The sequence below is a fragment of the Zootoca vivipara genome, chromosome 1 (assembly GCF_965207765.1).
Source record: "Zootoca vivipara chromosome 1, rZooViv2.hap1.1, whole genome shotgun sequence".
Taxonomy (NCBI): Eukaryota; Metazoa; Chordata; class Lepidosauria; order Squamata; family Lacertidae; genus Zootoca; species Zootoca vivipara.
The window spans coordinates 42,918,408-42,939,879 of record NC_142582.1 but is presented as its reverse complement, the minus strand read 5'-3'; the positions used below and the strand labels follow the sequence as shown (position 1 = coordinate 42,939,879).

The 21,472-nt window shown below is 40.7% G+C and overlaps 1 protein-coding gene across 1 annotated transcript in view; it reads left to right on the top strand.

The window, feature by feature from the left end:
- Window positions 1-20,491, top strand: part of KALRN (kalirin RhoGEF kinase) — a 367,102-nt gene extending 346,611 nt beyond the window's left edge. Inside the window, exons 17-28 of the mRNA XM_088652331.1 lie at window positions 554-772; window positions 2,612-2,761; window positions 6,085-6,199; window positions 9,128-9,243; window positions 10,212-10,334; window positions 11,383-11,565; window positions 13,211-13,329; window positions 14,738-14,804; window positions 15,403-15,512; window positions 16,730-16,799; window positions 17,579-17,668; window positions 19,383-20,491. Of these exons, the coding sequence (XP_088508457.1) occupies window positions 554-772; window positions 2,612-2,761; window positions 6,085-6,199; window positions 9,128-9,243; window positions 10,212-10,334; window positions 11,383-11,565; window positions 13,211-13,329; window positions 14,738-14,804; window positions 15,403-15,512; window positions 16,730-16,799; window positions 17,579-17,668; window positions 19,383-19,394 (1,374 nt within the window). The 3' untranslated portion in view covers window positions 19,395-20,491. The remainder of the gene's footprint in view (window positions 1-553; window positions 773-2,611; window positions 2,762-6,084; window positions 6,200-9,127; window positions 9,244-10,211; window positions 10,335-11,382; window positions 11,566-13,210; window positions 13,330-14,737; window positions 14,805-15,402; window positions 15,513-16,729; window positions 16,800-17,578; window positions 17,669-19,382) is intronic.
- The last annotated feature ends 981 nt before the right edge of the window (window positions 20,492-21,472 follow it).

Genomic DNA, 21,472 nt, shown 5'->3' with positions numbered 1-21,472 from the left:
TCAGAATGTGTATGTATGTATGTGTGTGGGGGGGGGGGGGGTGTCACTGCTTTTTATGCACTATGCAATTCAACAGGATGTTAGAAGAAACTCTTGAACTAATTTTCAAGTTTAGGGGTTTAAAAGGCTTGATTTATTTCAGTGAACAAAACCTGTATTGTGGCCATACTTCCTAAATTATCTTTCTTAAAATGGTCCTAATAGTGTTGTACGTTCCAGGGTTGTGAGAAAGGAAAATAACAAAGTTGTTAAAGCAGTTATTGCATTAGAAGTGTAGTGGAAATTATTAATAATGCCAGTGTTACCTTCGTTTAAAAGCTGCCTTGAATATTTCATAGAAGAATGGGGTATAAATATTGATAATAAATCAGGAATAAAAATAAATATGCCCATATGAATCTGCAAAATGCTTACTGAAGAGAATCTGTCGGTTGTGGAAAACACTAAAAATGTTTCATTCTCTCGCATTTTCATTCTCACGTTTCACTTCACCTCTTTTTACCATACGTCTGGCACATCTGTACAAATCTCTCTTTCCTCCCCTCATACACAGTCCCTCTTTCATGCCACTTCCTTGCAGAAGACGCACCAGAGTGCCCTCCAGGTGCAGCAGAAGGCGGAGGTATTGCTGCAGGCTGGGCACTACGATGCTGATGCCATAAGGGAATGCGCAGAAAAGGTGGCACTGCACTGGCAGCAACTAATGTTGAAGATGGAAGACAGGCTGAAGCTGGTTAATGCATCTGTCGCTTTTTATAAAACCTCAGAGCAGGTGAGCCGAATGATATGCAGTGATACTTGTATGTAACTATTTTTTTAAAAATCCCATAGTATTCATTGTAACATTTTATTAGGGCAGCTGTGACTTCAGTTCTATGAGGTAGCCAGATCTTTATATTGCCCACATATTCATTGATGCTGTCTGAATCTTACATAGTCCTAGATTGTGATTCATTAACTACAAATCCCAAGATTGGGATCCCCTCCAAACATCTTGTAGGGCTTTGTAGCATTTTTAGGGTGAACCCTGTGTTTTGTAGGCCCCCACCAAACTGAGTACATCAATCCAGGGTTAAAGAAACTGAACATAAAGAAACTGAACCCAGAAACTGAACATTTATTCCACACCTCCTAGATTGTTCTTTCATGATCCTACGCTGGATGTCATCTCTAAGTTACAGCAGTAGGGGCACACTGAAGCCTATTACTGTACTGAGTAGAAAGAGACCAGACATGCAACCACTTCAGGATTTTGCAGTGTTGGTTAATAGGTGAATTGTGAGTTTATAAGGCTATGGCAGAATGGTTGTCTGGGTGCACCACAAATAAAATGTCTCCCACAGCTTCACCATCCATTTCTTATGCTGCGAAACTGATACATCATTTCAGTCATTGTGGAGGTGTGTGTGCAAAAAGGGGGCAAACTATGTGGTAAACTCACCACACTAGCTTTCTGAGGAGTCCTGAAGTTGGGTGCCTCTTTTCTCTCCAGCAAGCTCCACACTTTGGCTTGTCCTGTGCTTAAAAAACATGGGTCCAAGTGGTTTTGCCTTTGCCCCATATCTTTCCCCTGGAAAAACTGCTCTTTAGTGCTGAATTGGAACACATGGCAATCTGTGGAAAACCCAGTGGTCATTTGTTCCAATTCAGCACTAACCATGGGGTTTCCTTGAGGAAAGCGGCAGGGCAAACAGAGGTGTGGATGAACCCTCATCGGCTTCCTGTTGGTGATTTATGATGGCATGATCTTTTTGTGAAGCCAGTAAGAGTGAGGATGGTGCTTCTTGCCTTCTCTCTAAAGCCTGTTGGGAAAAATGGTACCTGAGAATGCCATTGCTACCACTACGAGGGCCGTGACACAAGTTCACAATATTCCTTTTCCAGACACCCCCACCCCCCTAAGTTTTGAGGCAAAACTAATTTTAAGCTTTTCGCTCAGCCTTCTCCACAATGGATGCATATTGTTGCTCAATGTATTGTATGAAAGTGCATTGACAGTGGGTGTGATCAACATCAATTCAGACTGTATTACCGATACATGAATTTTCTGTATGAATAACTGAACTACCTGCAACCCAGGATTTTCCTGCATGGTTTGAGCAAATAACCTAAACAATTAAAATACATCTCAAGCCATATCCAAGGCATCAGTCCTAAATTCAATGCCCTTGACTCACAAATAAGAGAACTAGCGAGCTCAGCACCACAGCTGACAAATGCTGACTTGTTGCCCCACTGTCAGCTGGGCAGACAAAGAGACCATTTCATGAGACCAGGTGAGTCTCAAACCTACAAATCAATATATTGTTTTTCTTCTGTAGTTCTAGCACAACTTGGAATCCTAAAGTTCTGCATCATTCAAAATCCACATTAGGAAATAGGCTCCATCAGCTATAGGGCCTGCATATTAGGTTGAAATTTTCTCTTTTAAAGGGCAATTAATATTTCCCAAACTAATATGTTTTGAGTTAGGAAGCCCATATAACATTTGTCTGTGAGTTTCTCCTTTTCTTGTATTTTGTTAGCTTTCTAGGTTAATGGACTTGTAGTAGTTTTTCTATGTTTCTGGATGTAGCTTTTATAGCTGAAGTACTGTGCCCTTATGCCTCAGGTTTGCAGTGTGCTAGAGAGTTTGGAACAGGAATATCGAAGAGATGAAGACTGGTGTGGAGGTCGGGATAAGCTTGGACCAGCATCTGAAATAGATCATGTCATCCCCTTAATCAGCAAACATCTGGAACAAAAAGAAGCCTTTCTCAAGGTCTGTTCTAGCCTTCCTCTTTTCTGTAGTTGTTTTTATTTTTTTGTAACTGTGAAAATAGCTGTGGTGGAAACCTGTCAGCAGAGCATGCAGATGATGTTCTGTGCGCTGTCATTTCCATATAGAACATACCTGAATATAATTTTATAGGAATCATAAGAACAACACAGTTTTTGCATGCAATCATAGTGTAGCTTTTCTCTAATTGTTTTATGACTGGACAATTTGCACAATCTTTCTCCAGAATAGAGATTTCCCAATTCTCCCCCCCCCCAATATTCCTCATTTTGACAGTCAGTTCCAACACCACAAAAATGGATATTCTGCCCATACAAGTGACTGCTTCCACAAGCAGTGTTATGTGGGACCAACCAACTTGCACCTTCCCTTTCATGGTCTGAAAGAATTACAACTTGTGATTTTTTTTTTTCAATTCATGGAAGGGAACAGAAGAGCTCATATTAATCTGCTGTGCTAATGTTACATCCTTTACATGAATAGCCTGCTCATGTGGACAGTGCCTTGTGCATTGGCTTCCCGTGCCTCATTTGAGCCGACTCTTGAGTGTTGCAAAAGGCCAGGTACAATTAACAGATAGTGCAATGGACAGACAAGGGTTCATAATGTTTCATTGCTCTTTGGCATTAAAAGGAGTAGAGGCCTACTAACCAAGCATGAGAGAATGTGGCTTTGAGCAGATATCTGTAGTTGGTTTTGTTTCTGGGTAGATGTGTGTTTGGTTGCATAATTTCTGAAGAACATGTGTGAGATTTGGGGTGATTAAACTGCCAGTGAGGGCAGGAACAACTGTTTTCTTCTGCTCTTGGTCTTCTAAGCCAGCGTTTCTCAACCGCTGTTCCGCGGCACACTACTGTGCCGCGAGACGCTGGCTGGTGTGCCGCGACGTAAGCGGAGTTAGGAGCGTGGCTTTAGTAAGAGCAGTGAATTGACTCTTTTCTTTTAATATGTCTACACTTCGTGACATTTGCGCCTAAGTCCCATTGGACTCAACAGGACTGGCGTCCAAATAAACACCCATGGAGTCACGCTGTCAGGGGACGGGAAGGCAGCAGCAGCCTTTGGAAGCTAAGCGCAGCTTCCTCTTTCCCCCGGAGCTAAGCGCGGGAGAAGAGGCGGGACTCGGGCACAGCCGCCGCTCAAGCAACGGCGGCGGGCGAGCAAACGAGGGAGCGGGCTGAGCGGTTTGTTTCCCGGGCAATGGCAAACCCTCACCAGCCGGAAGCCTCGGCTCAAGGCTCGCGAGAGCGCAAACCTGGCCGACGAGAGAAAGCTCCACTTCCGCCACCCCCGCACGCCGTTGAGGGAAAGGGAGCCAGAGAAAGGACTACAGTTCCCAGGGGCTCCTTTCGGGCAACTGTTCTCGCCGCTTGCTCTCGCAAGATGGCCTGGCGCCGCTCCGTTCCCCAACCCCACCTCTCGCAAGTTCGCGCTCGCTTGCGGCGCGGTGGTTGAATGTGGGGCGGTGGCGGCGATGGCAGCGCGCTCTGCTGCCTCGTTGTCTCCTCCGACGGAGCTGTCCTTGTCGCCGTTCGTCCGGAAGCTCCGTAAGTGGTGGATCCTCCGAAGCCCCTCTCCCTTTCAGGCTAGCGGAGACGAGCGCGCTGGAGCCACAGCCGCTGCTTCTAGGGGCGCCGGAATGAGCGGCAGAGGGGAACTTTCTTCCAGAGCGCAGCTGCTGTTTTCCGCGCTAAATGCGCGCAGGGCTTCAGTCCGAGTCTGCCTTCCTGCGCGCGCTCCTTAGACGAGAGTGAATCTATATGCACACACAGACACAGAATTCACTCTCCAAGGAGCGAATATTAGAATTGTAGAGTTGGAAGGAATCCCGAGGGTCCTTGCAATGCAGGAATCTCAACTAAAGCATCCCTGGCAGGTGGTCATCCAAACTGCTTGAAAACCTCCAAGGAAGGAGAGTCCACAACCTCTTGTGGGAATCTGTTCTGCTTTCTTTCCGGCGGGTCAGCGCTGTCAATGCAAATCGCCCTTCTCGTCGCCGCACGTCGCGGCAAAATTTAGACAAACTAAACTAAAATTTAGACAAACTTAAGCTGGCTGGATGAGCTCAACCTGAAACTTGCTGAGCAAAGGATTGTGCTGGCAGAGAAATCAGCGGCTTGTGAAGCCTTATTACAGGAGATTGCAACCAACACAGCAATTGGCAAGTGTTTCTTACAGTCATAATTATATAGTCAATATAGGGCGGCACAGAGTTAAATTTTTTAACTTTTTTAATGGTGGTGTGCCTCGTGATTTTTTTCATGGGACAAGTGTGCCTTGGCCCAAAAAAGGTTGAGAAACACTGTTCTAAGCAGTGCTTACATTGAAAGGGTAAAGAACTCAAGCTGCATCTTTTGTTCTTGCCCTTATTGTTTCCCTTTCTCCCAGATCTCATTTCTCTAGCTCAGAGTAGCTGCAGTAGGAGGAAAAGTTCAAAGCTCAGTAGTCAAGCACATGATGTACATGTTGACAGTAATATGATTCAATTCCTGGAACCGCTAGTTAAAAGGAATTCAGAGCTGGAAAAGATCACTACCTTTTGACTTATGAGAACTGATGCCAGGCAGGGTTGACCAGGGGAACAGACAATGTGGTACCCTTCAGATGTTGCTGAATTAGAACTCACACCATCTCTGATCACTGGCCATGCTGGCTGGGGCTGTTAGGAGTGTCCATTGTCATCTGGAAGACAATGCATTTGCTGTCTGTGGGATACATGGTACTGTGGTATATTAACAATACTGTAGTTCTGACTAGGGTATGGCAAGGATAAGGACAAGTTCTTGACCATTGTATATTCTGTTGCAGGAATGCAATGGCAAGAAGTGACTGGCCTTTCTTCCATGTATCCCTAGATCCTCAACTCAGCAAGCCATAGCTTGTATATAAATGTTAAATAATTCTTAACACCTTTGCTTTTCAAAGTTGCATACAGATAATGTAATGGTATGTTTTCGAAAGACTGCATTCCAGAATAAATCAACTGTCACCTTCTGGAATAAAGATCAAGATATACCATCTCCCACTAGCGGTGTTATGCTTTTGCTCTTCTACTGGAATCAGCCAATTTTTTCCACATAGCATTTTCTCCCATATCATACCCATTCCCAAGATGATGGATGTGTGTGACTGCAGTCTGAGTTTCTCAGTGTTTTCTCATGCACGTCAACATCCTTCAGAGGGCAAATGAGAAAAGAAACTCATGTCACAGTTCAGTGGTTCCTCTGTGTTTTATTCTTCTGATTCACTTGTCAAAAGGGTAACTGTTGTGCTTGGGGGTGGGGGGTGTTGTTTACTGCTCACAGGCCTGCACACTAGCACGAAGGAATGCAGAAGTGTTTCTCAAGTACATTCACCGAAACAACGTCAGCATGCCAGGAGGAGTGGGCCATACGAGGGGACCTGAGCAACAAGTCAAAGGTCAGTGTGTTTGTTTGGGAGATGCATTAATGGAATGGCAGCTTGGCTTTAGAAATATACCACACACCCATGAATGATGCTTGTGCTCACCACTGATGCTTCCTTACACCAGATTAAATTTGCCACATAGTAATTACAGGTGCACCATTTCTGCTGGACAGAATAAGATTAGAATACAAGCAGATGGTATGAAAATGGCAGCGTCTTTTTCATTTCTGTGCTGGCTCAGAAATCTTAGGAATGGATCTAGTGAAGTGTTTAGCACATAAATTTACCAGTGTGCCATCATCTTTCATTAGAGAACAATAGAAATTCCATGAAATCTATAGGCAATACTTCTCATATTAGTATGTTTAGAGTATTTTTAAAAGTAGTAGTCATTAAGATCCTTTCTCTATTACACCCGTCACCTGCTTTTTTCATATCAATCCATACTTTAAGCCTCCACTTCAAAATGTGTCAGGGTGTGGGTACTAAAATCATAGAAGGGTCAAGCTTCTTTAAGCTATTTCATTTTACTACCCATGATCTAAGTGATGCCCTAGTAGTCATTTGAATTTTTTTTTAAAAAAAGCAAAAGAGGTAAGAGGAGAGCAGTGCTTTGTAGGAAGGTTGCTGTGCATATACAGATTCCTTCTTATTTCCAGACTGCCTACAGGTGTAAAAGAGAAACCATCTCATCTGATTCAGAGCTTAGTTATGGAATTTGAAAGCAATTAATTACTCATGTGGGCAGTTCATTAGTTTAGCTATAAAGAGCTGCAGTAAATAGGACAATCCCTTAACTCCTTCCACTTCAGGAAACAGTGGGCAGAAAGGATCTGTCTCATACTACATTCAAGGACAGAACAGGTTATTATCCTGGGTTCTTTTTTGGCATTTGGAGCTATTGCAGAGTATTAATCAGGCTTTCATACCACCCTTCTTCTTCCAAGACAAGCCAAAATTGAAATTCACAACGTGATCACTTTTCTCAGAGTTCAGTGTCTGCTTCTCTTTCTTAGCTATTTAGCTACAGTGACCAATAGAATGACCTTCTTTTGCTTGCCTCTTTCATATGTTCAAATGAACATGGGCTGCCGTGGTGATGATACATTCTTGGGGGAGTGTGGGGTGATGCATCCCCTGCTTTCTTTTGTAGCTGTAATCCACCAGTTGCTAATCTGTTCCTTGATTCTGTGAGGTGCTGATAAAAATGAACTAAAGTAAATCTGCAGAACTAAGCCATTTTTCATCTCTGATTGGATTACTTTTAGAGCTGTAGAAAAGAACAGATCAGTGACAGTGTAGGGCAGTAATAATTATGTAGTTTGATACTGAGTGCGCCATACAGTTGCTATCACTAAAGGGGTTGAAAATGCTGTAGCCTAACATAAAATCTGTACTTCTTTTTTTAAAAAAATTGGTTAATATTGCTCAAGAACTCAAAAAAAGAGTCTGCACTCGCATACATGAGTATCTTTTTAAAAAACACACACACACATGATTAAGCTGGGTTCTTAAGATACAGTTTTAGGGAGAAGGCTTACTAAAATATATGGAACTGTTTATACATGTTAAGCAATAGACAAACTTTAGGCAGCCTCTCACATTGTCATTTTAAGACATAAGATCTTTCCTAGGAGGAGGCAAGCAAGGAGAGTAGGCTACTTTAGGCAGTGGATATAGGTCTTATTATTATTATTATTATTATTATTATTATTATTATTATTATATTTCTATACCACTGTATAAACATAAAACCAACCAATAACATCATAAAAGTAAAAATACTAGCACATTTGCAAAACTAAGCAGGGTCCAGTATGGTTTCAAATTGAATGGGACTGCATGTTGAGATTTCTGCATTGCAGAAGGTTGGACCAAATGACCCTAGGGGTCCCTTCCAACTCTTATGATTGTATGATTCAGCGTTAAAACAAAAAACTAATGTCAATAGACCATTGTAGGGGATATACTCTTAGTTGCCTTGATTAAGCTTGGCTGTGATGGACAGAAAAAGCTGGGGCATTTTCTTTCTCTCGCCCCATAGAATTTTATTTAATTGAAGCTTGCACAGAAGAATCTGTTGGTAACCCCCCCCCTACCGTATTAATTAGTGGACCAGAATATGAGTTGAACTCCCTTAGCCTCCAAAATGTCCTGGACTGGTCCTTGCTTGTACCTCAAAAGAATCACGTTGGAATGTTTAATTTGTCTAGAGGTCTAGAGACGGCTCAAGGATATGTACCACAAGAACCTCTTGCAGCCCACCTTTCAGAGTTTCAGTTCTAAGAAATCAACAATGTGAGTTGAGCATTCTGAAAAATTCATAGGACTGATTTTAGGGGAGGCTTTGGTGACCTAAAATTGTAATACCATCGAACAAAGAATAAAGATGCCTCTCTGGGATAGAACTGGATGGCAGAATCGTCAAATACCTTTTGTTTTAGTATAGTATGTCGACCCCAGGCCTAAGACATCACTGACTGTGCTCCAAATAAACGTTGTATAAGTGAGCAGGTGAGTGTGGGAAGTACAAGGTATACATTTGTGAGTCTGGCCACTATTAGTGCCAAGGCATGGTGCTTGTTCCTTCTGCTTTTATGAGGATACATTTAATGACTGGGTATCTAAACTGTTGTCAACAGTATGCTCCCGTTGCTTGGGCTTTGAATAGTGTGGTCTGAAGTGCACTGTATCTGTATCTATGTGTTGGGGATATAATATTTTTTCCTGTTGGTTTTTGTCCACACACCCTTAGTGAGCCCCTTGTGTTAAGGACTGCCCACTCTCTGCTATTTTGTTTTTTTAAGTTGACTCTGAAGTGCTTCATACTAGGGAGCTTATATCACTGTGTTGGAGTAGCAAGTTGAATTTGCATTGACTTGCGTCTGCATGCACTCACTGAGCCATTGAGGGTAATGACTATCCTCCTTTTCTCCGCAGCCATTCTGAGTGAGCTGCTGCAGAGAGAGAACAGAGTTCTTCACTTCTGGACCTTGAAGAAACGGCGATTAGATCAGTGCCAGCAGTATGTGGTCTTTGAGCGTAGTGCTAAGCAGGTAGCTTAATAAAACTCTGCTTTCCCCTCTTGTTCTGTTGTTACGGCTGACAGGTAATAATGGACTGTGTAATAGATTAGTTGTGGGAAGGGTTGTATCTCAGGGACTGCAGACTTTGCATTATGAGACCCCATGTTCAATCCTTTGCATCAATCAAGATTGGAAAACTTTTTGTTATGAGATGCCATGTTCAATCCTTTGCATCAGCCAACACTGGTAATGACCCTGGAGAGTTAGTTTCAAACCTGACACTAGTTGAAACTGACAGTGTGAGCTGGATAGGCCATTGGCCTGAATAAGGCTGCCAGACTGCAAACCAGAAATAAACATTTTGCCTTGTACATGCTGAATGCTGTGGGAGAAATTGTTAACTGCTCCCACCTGTTTCTTTCATGGGTCTCCTAGCAGTTGGTCTCAGACCTCATCTGTTGTGGGGCAAAACAGAAGTTCTCCTTGTTTTAGTAGATGGAGAAGAAGGGTGAGCCAATATACCCAGGGGGGAGGCGGATGTGACGAGAAGCCTAACGTTGGCAACCTCTCACACTGCGTCTACATTGCAGTGATCTCTGATCTGAAGTCTTGCAAGACTACTATGGTCAAGATCAAGCAAGGAGTCTCATAGCACCTTAAAGACTAACAAATTTATTACCTCTTCAGCTATTATGAGCTCAAGTCTGCTTTGCCAGATGCAAGGAAAAATATATCGTGTGTAAATAAAATTCAAGGCAGTGGACAATCAGTCCATACTGTGCTACATTTTGCTTGTTTGTTTACCGTGTAAAGTGTTGTTACACTTGAATTTGAGGCCTTACTGTCAGGCTTCTTCTTTTCTGGGGGCTAGTGGTGCTCCTCAACTGCAATAGAACTTGAATAATTAATTTTGAAATGTGCCAATGAGAACTGGTTGCATGGGTGAAAGTAAGTCACTTTGTTTTTGTTCATTTGGTCCCCCACCCTCCCATTTGTAGGCCTTAGACTGGATTCAGGAAACAGGAGAGTATTATCTTTCTACTCACAACTCTACAGGGGAATCAGCAGAAGAAACTCAGGAACTTCTGAAAGAATATGGAGAATTCAAAGTACCTGCCAAGGTAAACCCTACTATTGATTTTATAATTTCATGAGCTTCCTTTGGTAGTTTCAGTTAAGGAAATGTAGTACAGTAAATGTATACAACTCACAGGATTTAGTCTCAGTTACACTATTACTTATCTACATGCATCATTTATTACTAAATAAATATATAACATGATATATTTAATAGCTCTGAGTGTTATAAATGCACACACACACACACATTTTGAACTCTATGGCTGAGATCCAAAAAATACTAATAATGCAATCTTATGTGTGTCAAGTCCCGTTGAGTGTATATAGGATTGCAGACTGAGGCTCACACAAGGGGACTGTTTTCCTTTGGAAGCTCACTCCATGCATTATCACAAACGTCTTTTAAAACTCACTTCAAATTCAAAAGGAACTTGTAATGTGGCATGGAGAACAATTTCTTGAGGAAAACAACTCTAAAGCCCCCTTTTGCTAATGGAGATAGCTTCAGAGTTCTCTTGTATACTGACCAATGATATTAATTATTTCTGAAGAACTACCAAACTTCAGAATGACCTCAGAATAATCTGCCCTTGTTTTCTAAATTCCAATATCTGCCTGTTTGGGGCCATCAAGCTCTGCAGTCTTCCTGCTATCACTTTGTACCCACATCCCCATGCTCATCTCTTCCTGACAGGTTCCATTCCTGTCTGCTGCAGTGTCCATTTGAAGAGAAATTCTGACCAAGCAGGTCAAAATTCACACCCATAAGCAGAATGGTGCTATTACTCTCTGCTCACATTGCCACTTTCGAAAGATTGCTTCCGAACCAAACAACTCTGCAAAGTATTGCAACCTGTAACAATTAAGTTCCATTGAGTAGTAGTGAGTGGCAGTGGGGAATTCAGAAACATTCTAGATAATAAATAAAAAGATTGCACTCCACCTACACTATGTCTCCAAAGATCTCAGGAACATTTTATGTTAGTGATGCTTGTGAAGAACATGAGGTCCATATGGTTATTATGTGAATGAAAATTGAACAAAATGTTCATGGAAGATATGATAACCAAGGAAAACTCTTTTGGGCAGCAAACCAAGGAGAAAGTGAAGCTTCTCATTCAGCTGGCTGATAGCTTTGTAGAGAAAGGGCATACTCATGCCACTGAAATTAGGAAATGGGTTACCACCGTCGACAAACGCTATCGGGACTTTTCACTGAGGATGGGGAAATACCGCTACTCTTTGGATAAAGCTCTTGGAATCAATACAGAGGTACTGTAAGTCACATGTTTTGCTGACATACTTTAAACAAATGAAAAAACCATAGAAGAATTAGAACTGTCTTATGTGAAAATGCTTCCATGCATTTCATAGCCAGCCTTACCTTGCATTGGCATAACACAGAGCACACTCAGTGTGGATTTTGTGACACAAAGTTGTGCCTTTGTGACACAAAGGCTAGACAAGATGACAGGGGAATGATTGGTTGGGTGCCCAGGAAGTTGCTATAAGGAGTAATCAAGTAGACTTCCAGGTATAAATTCATGTAGATGATGATCAGTCAACATAAGACAAAATGGTAATTCATTCAAAATAACATGGCAAATCAATGAAATCTGTAATTAATTCCTAGCTGGCACTACTTGTGAAAGGCTGCAGACTTTACTGGGCTGCACATGGCCTGTTACATAGCTTTTCATGTTTATGGCACTGGCCTTGTGTATGTACATGTTTGACTTGAGTCCCACAGAGCTAAATTCTGGGTAAATCTACTGTTTTGCAGCCCATTCTGTTACAGCCAGCAGGACATGTGAAGAGCTCATTTAGGTTACCATATATAAGCCAGGGCAATGTTAACTTTTAATTATTGCCTCAAAAATTCACTTCAAAACCATTCAAGTGAGAAAGAGGGATTGGATTTCCATATGTGAGTTCCTCTGACAGTCACTTTCTTGCTATGGCCATTTTAGCTCCTAAAAATCTGTTCCTGAAGATTAGGAGGCCTTCTGGAATAGCATGGGATGCCATGAAGCTGACTGCAGCAGAAAGGGGGGATTGGCAAAATTGGGCACTTACCTAGTGCAAGCAAAGGTGTGCTTCTACTCACACAGGGGTCAAAGCCAATGTTTTTATTCAGATCTGGTTCATTTGAATGAATAATGCAATAAAAATGTACCAAGTAAATATCATTTATGAAATTTAAGCAAATGCTGTTTTGGGGGGGGAAGTAAAGTACAACCCTCAGAGGCAATATTGCGGAGCAGACAAAATGTGTCTGCTTGCTGCCACCACTGATGTGTCCCAGGATTCCCATGAGGAAAGCCATCTCCTTCCTGAAGTCAAATGAGAGGAAGGGGTACTGATGAAGCCTAGCAAATTGGTTGGGGGAAAGGACTGAAACCCTCCCTCCACCCACTGGCGGAGGAACGGGAATGAGGAGGGAGCGGACCGCCCCCTGCACCACTGCACAAATCATTTCGGCGCCCCCCCAACACGCACTGCACCTCCCTGCGTGCTGGGCACCACACCCCTGCGGGCAGCGCACCACGCCCTCACGGGCAGCGTACCATGCACCCAGGATGTGTGCCACGCCCCTGCAGGCAGCTTGCCACGCCCCCGGGGTGCAAGCCACATCCCCGGAGTAGGCTCCAGGCACACCCCACCTGCTCTCCGCCCCCAGTAGCAGAGCATGCAGCTTCGCCACTGCCACCACCTGCCAAAAATGTGATGCATTTAGCCAGTCATTAGTAGGTCTATATGTGCAGTTGTTTGTTTGTTTGTTTGTTTGTTTGTTTGTTTGTTTCGTTTCTTTTTCTTTTTCTTCCAGCCCTATAGCCTTTTCTTTCACTTTGTAGATATGCTTACTTTTACAAAGCATAGAAATGTGTTTTAAATCCAAGTCACTACTCTTTTTCAGGATAACAAGGACCTGGAATTAGACATCATTCCAGCAAGTCTGTCAGATCGCGAGGTGAAGCTGCGTGATGCCAATCATGAAGCTAATGAAGAAAAAAGGAAGTCAGCCAGAAAGAAAGAGTAAGTGGTGAGAAATGGGCACCTCACAAAACATACCACATGAATGACAAACAGCAGCAGTTCCATGTGAACAATTCACCAAGCCCCACCTATTTGTGAGGCAGGTGATATATCCTTGCAGGAAGGTTATGCAAACAAAAGACCAGAGTTTGGAGAGAAGTAAGATATGTGGGATAAGTCCATGCGTGATAAATTTAAAACGTAATTGTTTTTTCTCTCTATGTGTGTGTAACTAAATGCTAATTTATTCTTATTTATCGAGATAGAAACTCATATTTATATAACCACAACAAGATTAACAACATTTATACTTGATTCCAGAAATTTATTGAATTATGCAAGTATTATGCAAATTACATAGACATGCGGAGATGGCTACAATACATAAATCTTCAAACATGATATGATACATTCTAAATGTATTTCCATAATCCAGGGAAAAAATACAAATATGCTAAAGACTAGGAACCAATGTAAACTGATGGGAAGGGAGAAATTGCTTGAGGAGTTACATTTTATTTGCTTACTTATTAACACTTACCATACTTTTCCATGTATAAGACTGGGTTTTTTTTTTTACTTTAAAATAAGGTTAAAAATATGGGGGCATCATATGCACGGATAGTGCATATGCCCATTTTCTAAATTTGGCGTCCTCAAAAGTAGGCGGCGTCTTAGACATAAGGGTGTCTTATACATGGAAAAATACCGTGTCTCACTTTTCCTCCAAAGAACTCAAGACAGTATACACAATTTCCTTTCCCCAATTTTATCTCTGCAGCAATTCTGTGAGACTTAAACTGAGATAGTGTCTGGCCCAATACAATGTCACCCAGTGCGCTTTGTGTCTTAGCGTGGATTTGACTGGATATCACCAGCCCTAGGCTGGTGGTACTCCAATTACTACATCATAGAGGAAATGCTTAAGTTCTCTTTTCATACATTACAAAAAAACTGGAGAAAGCAGAATGGTGTCTACAATTGCTTATTGCATGCATGAAGCAGTCCCTACACTTCCAGTTTGTAATCCCTCCATCCCTTAACACGAATGCTTTTCTAATTTGGAAATGATAGAATTGTTGAGTTGGAAGGGATCACAAGGGTCATCTAGTCCAACCCCCTGGACTAGAATCTTTTATCCAACGTGGGCCTTGAACCCATGACCTTGAAATGTTATAATATGTGATGAGATGGTCATGTAAACAATATTTTATTCTTTCATTTACAGTGTGTAATTTAGGCAGCCCAGAACGATAACGACTACAATATTCTGTACACTTACTTCAGCAAACATCCATAGCATTGGTCTACGTAACATCTAAAGTATTTTTCTTTCTTACGAAGAATATGACAAAGAGAGAGTTTGTGTTTAATATACAGATTTACTCCCATGCATTTCTGCTCCTAGATTCATCATGGCTGAACTGCTTCAGACTGAGAAGGCCTATGTCAGGGATTTACATGAATGTTTAGAGGTATGTTTATAAAGGTTCTGTGCTGTTTCTGATGGCTGGTGGTCATAATAAAATTTGTTGCAAATACCTCCATGACGTGGTGTTAGTGGTCTTCAGTTACGGCAGGGTTTTCAAGGATTATAAACTTGCCTAGATGTGATAGTAGATGAGACCTGTGTGCAGGTTTGCTGTACTGTGCAGGCTGGTTCATGATGTTTGTGTTTCAAGAATCTGAAAATGCAAACGCCTTCGATATTTTCTACAGGTAGAATGGAAGGTGGGTGCAATGTATGTGTTCAAAACTGATATATTACTCTTGCTGTAGACATGCAACACCATAAGTAATATACAGCTTTGAATGTTGAATTTTTAAATTGTTCATGGTGAAGAGTGGGTAAGAAATGTAATTATTATTATTAATTAGTGTATGAAGACAAAAAGCTAACATTCAGTTTGGACCTCAGAAAAAAATGTTTTGGATGCATAGCAAAAAGAAAGAAAGAAAAGGTTATGGTAACTGAACCTTTGAACTAACTGAAGGTGTGTCTGGATATCAAGCATCTATCTTTGAATTTGTTGAAATATTTCTTATCACTGAAGAATTGTTGTTGTCTTCTAGACCTATCTTTGGGAAATGACAAGTGGAGTAGAGGAGATACCCCCAGGGATTCTTAACAAAGAGCACATAATTTTTGGCAACATCCAGGAGATTTATGACTTTCATAATAAGTACGTATTCTTCAACACTTTGAGAAAGGTACCCTTTTGGAAGCTTACCCTGCTTTGCAAAGCCAGGAACCAGCATTGAGGCCAAGTGCTCCTCTCCTCTGGCATCACACGCTGGATCTGGTGGATAGACCCTGGCTTATTATTTAACAGTAAGCTACAGTTCCCTGGTTCAGATGTAACAATAACAAATTATGGATTAATACAAGCCAGGATCATGCTGAAACCAGTGTGCCCAGAGACAGAGCAGAGGACGGACATGGGAAGGAGTGCTCAGTCCCAATGCTTGTTCATAGCTTCATATATAATTGATTATGAAGTCTCATACAATTGGCCGGAGTGGGCTACTGTTTGGCAAGAACAGGTGCTGAGCTATGTGTGTAGGAGGAAAATAACTGTGCTGTAGATTTTAACATGAGAAATATTGGGCAGCCCTGGCCTACCTGCTTATGCAGGCTGGAGACGATGTTCTGTGTGATGACACTCCCCATTCATCTGCTAGGTCTAGCATGGTTCCCCATGGGGATCTTTCCAGTTGTGCCAAACTTTTCTACACCAGGTATAAGACAGTTCAGGAATATCTAGTCCTGACTTTGAAACTCACACTCTATGTGATATGGAAATTGGAGTGGCAATTACAGCCAAGCGTATTATAGCCAAGCATGTGTGGCCTGCTATGTGGATAAGAAAACCAAAGCTCAGTAACTTGCCTTCACCTCCCATGAAATGTGACTAATTCTGTCCTAAATGAAGAGTTGCTATTGATGTCTCATAAAGAAAATTTCAAAGTGAATTTGAAAGGTCCTGCTCAGCTGAAACATCTATAGCAAGGATAGGGAACACATGAGTTGTTGGACTCCACAACTTCCATCAGTCCCACCCAGAACACACAGTGATCAGGGATTGTGGGAACTGAATCAAGTCTGTAGGAATTTCAAGGGGAAGTGAAATAATTTCTTTAAGGTTATTGAAATGTCAGAGGTTGAGGTTTGCACATCTGTAATCTACTGCCAGATTTTATGCTCAGTAACATTTGAGATGAATTTGGAGGGTCCTTTCTGTGAAATATATGCAACCATTTTTCATTATCCAGCTCCTCTTCTACTAGGAGATTGTGATGTTCCCCTGAGTCACTCAACCAAATAGCATTGTATCAGGTTAGTTGGGGTAGAGATAGGGCAAGAATATTATAACCAGAGTCCTCTCTCTTACTTTTACAGCATTTTTCTGAAAGAACTGGGAAAATATGAACAACTCCCTGAAGATGTGGGTCATTGCTTCGTCACCTGGGTAATGAGTCTTAACATAGCACCATTTATTAATGGATGTCTTGAGCATTTGTAACAGGGACTGAGTAGCTTTAAGTAGGCCAAAGTAGTGGACTGTGCAGTTCTTCAGGCAGTACCTTGTTGAATGTTAATTGAACCTTTTATAGGAAGTTTTCCTCAAACATTAATTTCAGCTATCTAATAAGTCAGCTATTTGCAAAAGGTTGCAAATCATCACAGGGCACCAGACTTCTGCCAATGGAGAATCAGATCAATATAACACAAATGCAACTTAAAATTAAAAATTCCAGGGTTCATCTGCTAACATAGATTTGTTTTGATCAAATAACTTCTATGTACCACGTACAAGTTTGAGACAGATCCAGAATTTTTAAGGTGTACCATAGGTAACAGCAACATTCCAATTCTTAGAAAATCTCAGTTCCTAATTTAATTATTTCCAAGCCCCTTGTCTTACATATTTTGCAAGATATATTTGAGTGACAAAAAATACTTTTAAACAGACACTGAAATATGTCAGTGGGCACTATAGATAAAATTTTCAAAAGGACACACATTTAATTAATAGGAAAGACAATCATGATTTTCTTGTAGATTTTTTTATACTAGTCTAACATATTCTATTTTACTTTTTATTGTTCATTTCATTTGCAGTACATTTCTAATTAGAGGGGATAGGCATAAAGTATTCATTTATTCTGTGGAAGTTGAATCGGAAATGGTGCAAGTACAACACTTGATCATCTTGCCTTTCCCCCCTCTTGGTGTTTATTTTCACAGGCAGATAAATTTCAGATGTATGTTACCTACTGTAAAAACAAGCCTGACTCCAGCCAGCTAATCCTAGAGCATGCAGGAACATTCTTCGACGTAAGCATTTATTATTTTTCTATGTCAGATTAGACAATAACATGTGCTGCTCTTTTGCTGTTGCAATGGCCATCCAGTTTGGAGGCTTGTTTGTTATATGATAGTTTTTTGTGCTTGTGGTATTAGACACCATGCAGCAGAGACTTGATGGCTGCCAAGGTTTCCCTCTCATCTCATTTTCTCCTGGCTGCCACTGAAAAATTAGAACTGCACTGGCCCAGTTCACACATAGCACTAGGCCAAACCGTGGTTAAGTATGAACATGCAAGTATGTGCATACTTGTAGTAAACATTGTGACTGTTTAACACCTTGCCCAGTCCTACTGCTGCACTACCTAGAGCTGTGCCATAGTTTGCTTAGCATTACTATATGTCTGACCCTGGGCTTGTGGTTTATCTATCTCAGTGGACCCAATCCAGACTTCTTTGGTGTTCTAACCTGAGAGCTGCTGCAGCAAAACCTTCTGCCCTGGCCAGTTTGTGTGGAAGGACTGTGCAAGTGGTGGTAGCTATGCCACTTCATCAAACCCATTGCTATTGGCCAGGAGTTTGGATTAAATCTGCTCTCCTGAAGTCTCCAAAGCCCTGATGCACTAGTGGTACATTTTAATTTTCCCATGCAACTCTTTGTATCCTAGTCTGATTCCATTACTGTAATAGAAGTGTAAATTCAATGGCCAACTCAAATTTGAGTGAGAAATTTCAAATTCTAATTGCAGTGATTTGGGACTTTTTGCTAAAATTTGGATTGTACTACCTACATTTTATTAATAGGATTCAAATTTAACCTTAATATTTGAGACTGTGTATATTTAAAAATATAAAAATATAAAAGTCTGGGAGGAGAAATGAATAATGCTTAATTTTAAACCATTTTTAGGGCCAAACTAGGTGAAACATTGGAGATCTGTGACTGGTTCTGCCTTCTTTTCAGCAGATAACAGCCACAAGGAACCCATTCCAGATTAGGACAGCAGCACTGTGGAATGAAGGTTAACTCTTTTTCCAAATGCTGTTTACCCAATTAAAATACCCTGTCAGCTACTGCTTTCTTTGTTCTGAGCCAAGGCAGCTTTTCAGGAACCAAAAACTAAGAGTGGCTAGCCTTTTTTACTGCACAGAACCACTCTCATATTGCGCTATAGGTAGGACTCCAATTTGGCTGGGTCCCTGCTCTACTTAGCATAATGGTTAATCTAGTCCTAAATTGAACACCTTAAATTACAAATATCATCCCTTGACAGTCTTTAACAGATGCAGCTGTTAAAGTCTTATATGACTCGCCTCATTACACGCCCATGATTACATTTTCTCTTTTTAGCTCATTGTTTAGAACACTTTCAAGTGAGTTAAGGAAAAAGAAAGGTGGAGAGAGTATTATTCTTTTTAATTGGGCAGAATCCCATAGGAGTCTCTTTTAGAATTATCCCTGTCCCTTTGGTGAAAATATGTGTGATAGTTAAATATATGAACCAGCAGGTGGCGTTCTTGCCTACTCAAAGGTTTCTGGAAGGGATGTAACATTTCAGCAGATTTACATGTTTAACAGGGTATTGACACAGATTAAAACACATTTGCCTGGCTAAGCCTTTCTAGCCCAGATGTGTTATGCTGGTTGGAAATATTCTGATAATGCTTAATACAAAAAAAGTTGATGTTTCATCCCATCTATGTTTTGCAAATGAGTGGTAGATTTTTCCTTTCTCTTTTTCAGTTTCTAGGCTAGAGAATCCCTTTTCCTGAAAAGCATCAGGAAGAAAAATAAGCTGATTTTTGTGCATTTTGGAGAGTTAGTCTGATTGTACTTTGTCATAGCTGCTCACATAGTCATTCAATCATGCAAAAAGACCGCAAAATGTTCCTTGCTCGATTTGGCACCTCTTCAGGTGTCCTTTTCAGAAGCAGGGCAGCAGAAAATCAGAGATGGGGAACATTATGGTGGAAATTAGGTGCTCTGGGAACATTATCAGATATCTTCTTGTCTAATTCTGGCCTTATACTTAGAACTGATTTTTTTTTTTTTAGAGTGAGCATGACAGCATTAAAGTAACATTGAAAATCTGGCACAAGATAGATTAAAAGCCAACAATACTGGGCATAACCCAGGCAAGGTGCACAAAGAGTGGGTTGTGGAGGCCTTTTTACAAAATAATCTGGCACAATTGATGGGCGTAGATGGCAGATTTATGGAGGGAATTAATACAATTTATAGTAAACAGGTGGCAAAACTGATCATTAATGGAAGGATATCTGAGGAATTTGATATAACCAAAGGGACGCGCCAAGGATGCCCGCTATCCCCCCCTACTGTTTATTTGGTCCTTAGAATTCTTGATACGAGATACCAAGAATGATAAGGAATTTAAAGGTATTAAAGTGGGAAGAAGTGAGTATAAAATTAGAGCTTTTGCTGATGATCTTGTAGTAATGATGGAGGATCCAACAGATACAATAAGAAATTTGGATAAGAAATTGGCGGTTTATGGGGAATTAGCAGGATTTAAAGTAAATGGGGGGAAAACCAAAATAATAATCAAAAATATGAGGAAGGAAGATTTAGAAGAATTAGGCAAAATTAAGGATTGGGAAGTGATAAATAAAATAAAATATCTAGGGATAATAATAACACCCAATAATACAAATTTATTTGAAGATAATTATACTAAAATATGGATAAAAATTAAAGAAGATTTGGAGAGGTGGAATGGACACAATTTGACATTTGCAGGAAGGATATCAGCGATCAAGATGATGGTCCTACCCAAAATGCTATTTTTATTTCAAATGTTACCCATTAAAATAAAAAAAGAGACATTCGAGACGTAGAGAAAAGATCTCAGCAAGTTTATTTGGCAAAAGAAAAAAGCGAGAGTACAGTTTAGATTGTTAACCGATGCCAAAGAAAGAGGGAGGGTGGGGGTTCCATATTTTAAACTCTATCATGCGGTGGCCAGCTTATGTTGGATGAGAGAGTGGTTTTCGCTGGAAGATAGAGATTTATTAAAGCTGGAAGGTTTCAGGAACTCTGGTGGATGGCATGCGTACCTATTGAAAGAAAGAAAAGGGGATTATAATTCATTCTCAAATCACATAATTAAAAAATCACTTTATAATACATGGGAAGAATATAAGAACCTGCTGGAGCCAAAAATACCATGGTGGGCCTCACCTTTTAAGATGGTGGCAATGAATAGTGATCCGAAAGGAGGAAAATGGCTGACCTGTAAAGACCTGGTGGAAAAAATAAACGGCGAGTATGTATTAAAATCATATCATCAGGTTGAACAATTTTGTTTGAACTGGCTACAATAGCAACAAGTGCAAAGCATCTTTAAAAAAACATAAAACAGTAGGCTTTTTGGAGAATAGATCAAAATTACAGGCACTATTAATTGACAACCCCCAAAAATCATTAGCAAAAATTTATAAATTTTTATTAGAGTGGGAGATGAAGGACAAGGAGGTAAAACATGTTATGATCAAGTGGGCACAGGATGTCAGGAGAGTAATATACAATAATCAGTGGGACAGATTATGGAGGATAGATATTAATTTTACAGCTTGTATGGGAATAAGGGAAAACGTGGAAATTAGTTTACAGATGACACTTAACACCGGCAAAATTAGCAAAAATATATAAAAATTATATAGATAAATGCTGGAAATGTAATGACATTAAAGGGGATTATTTTCACTGTTGGTGGAGCTGTAAAAAGGTTAATAAGTTTTGGACCAAAGTTTATGAAAATTTTAAAAAAATATTGAAATGGACATTTGAAAAGAAGCCTGAGATATTATTATTAA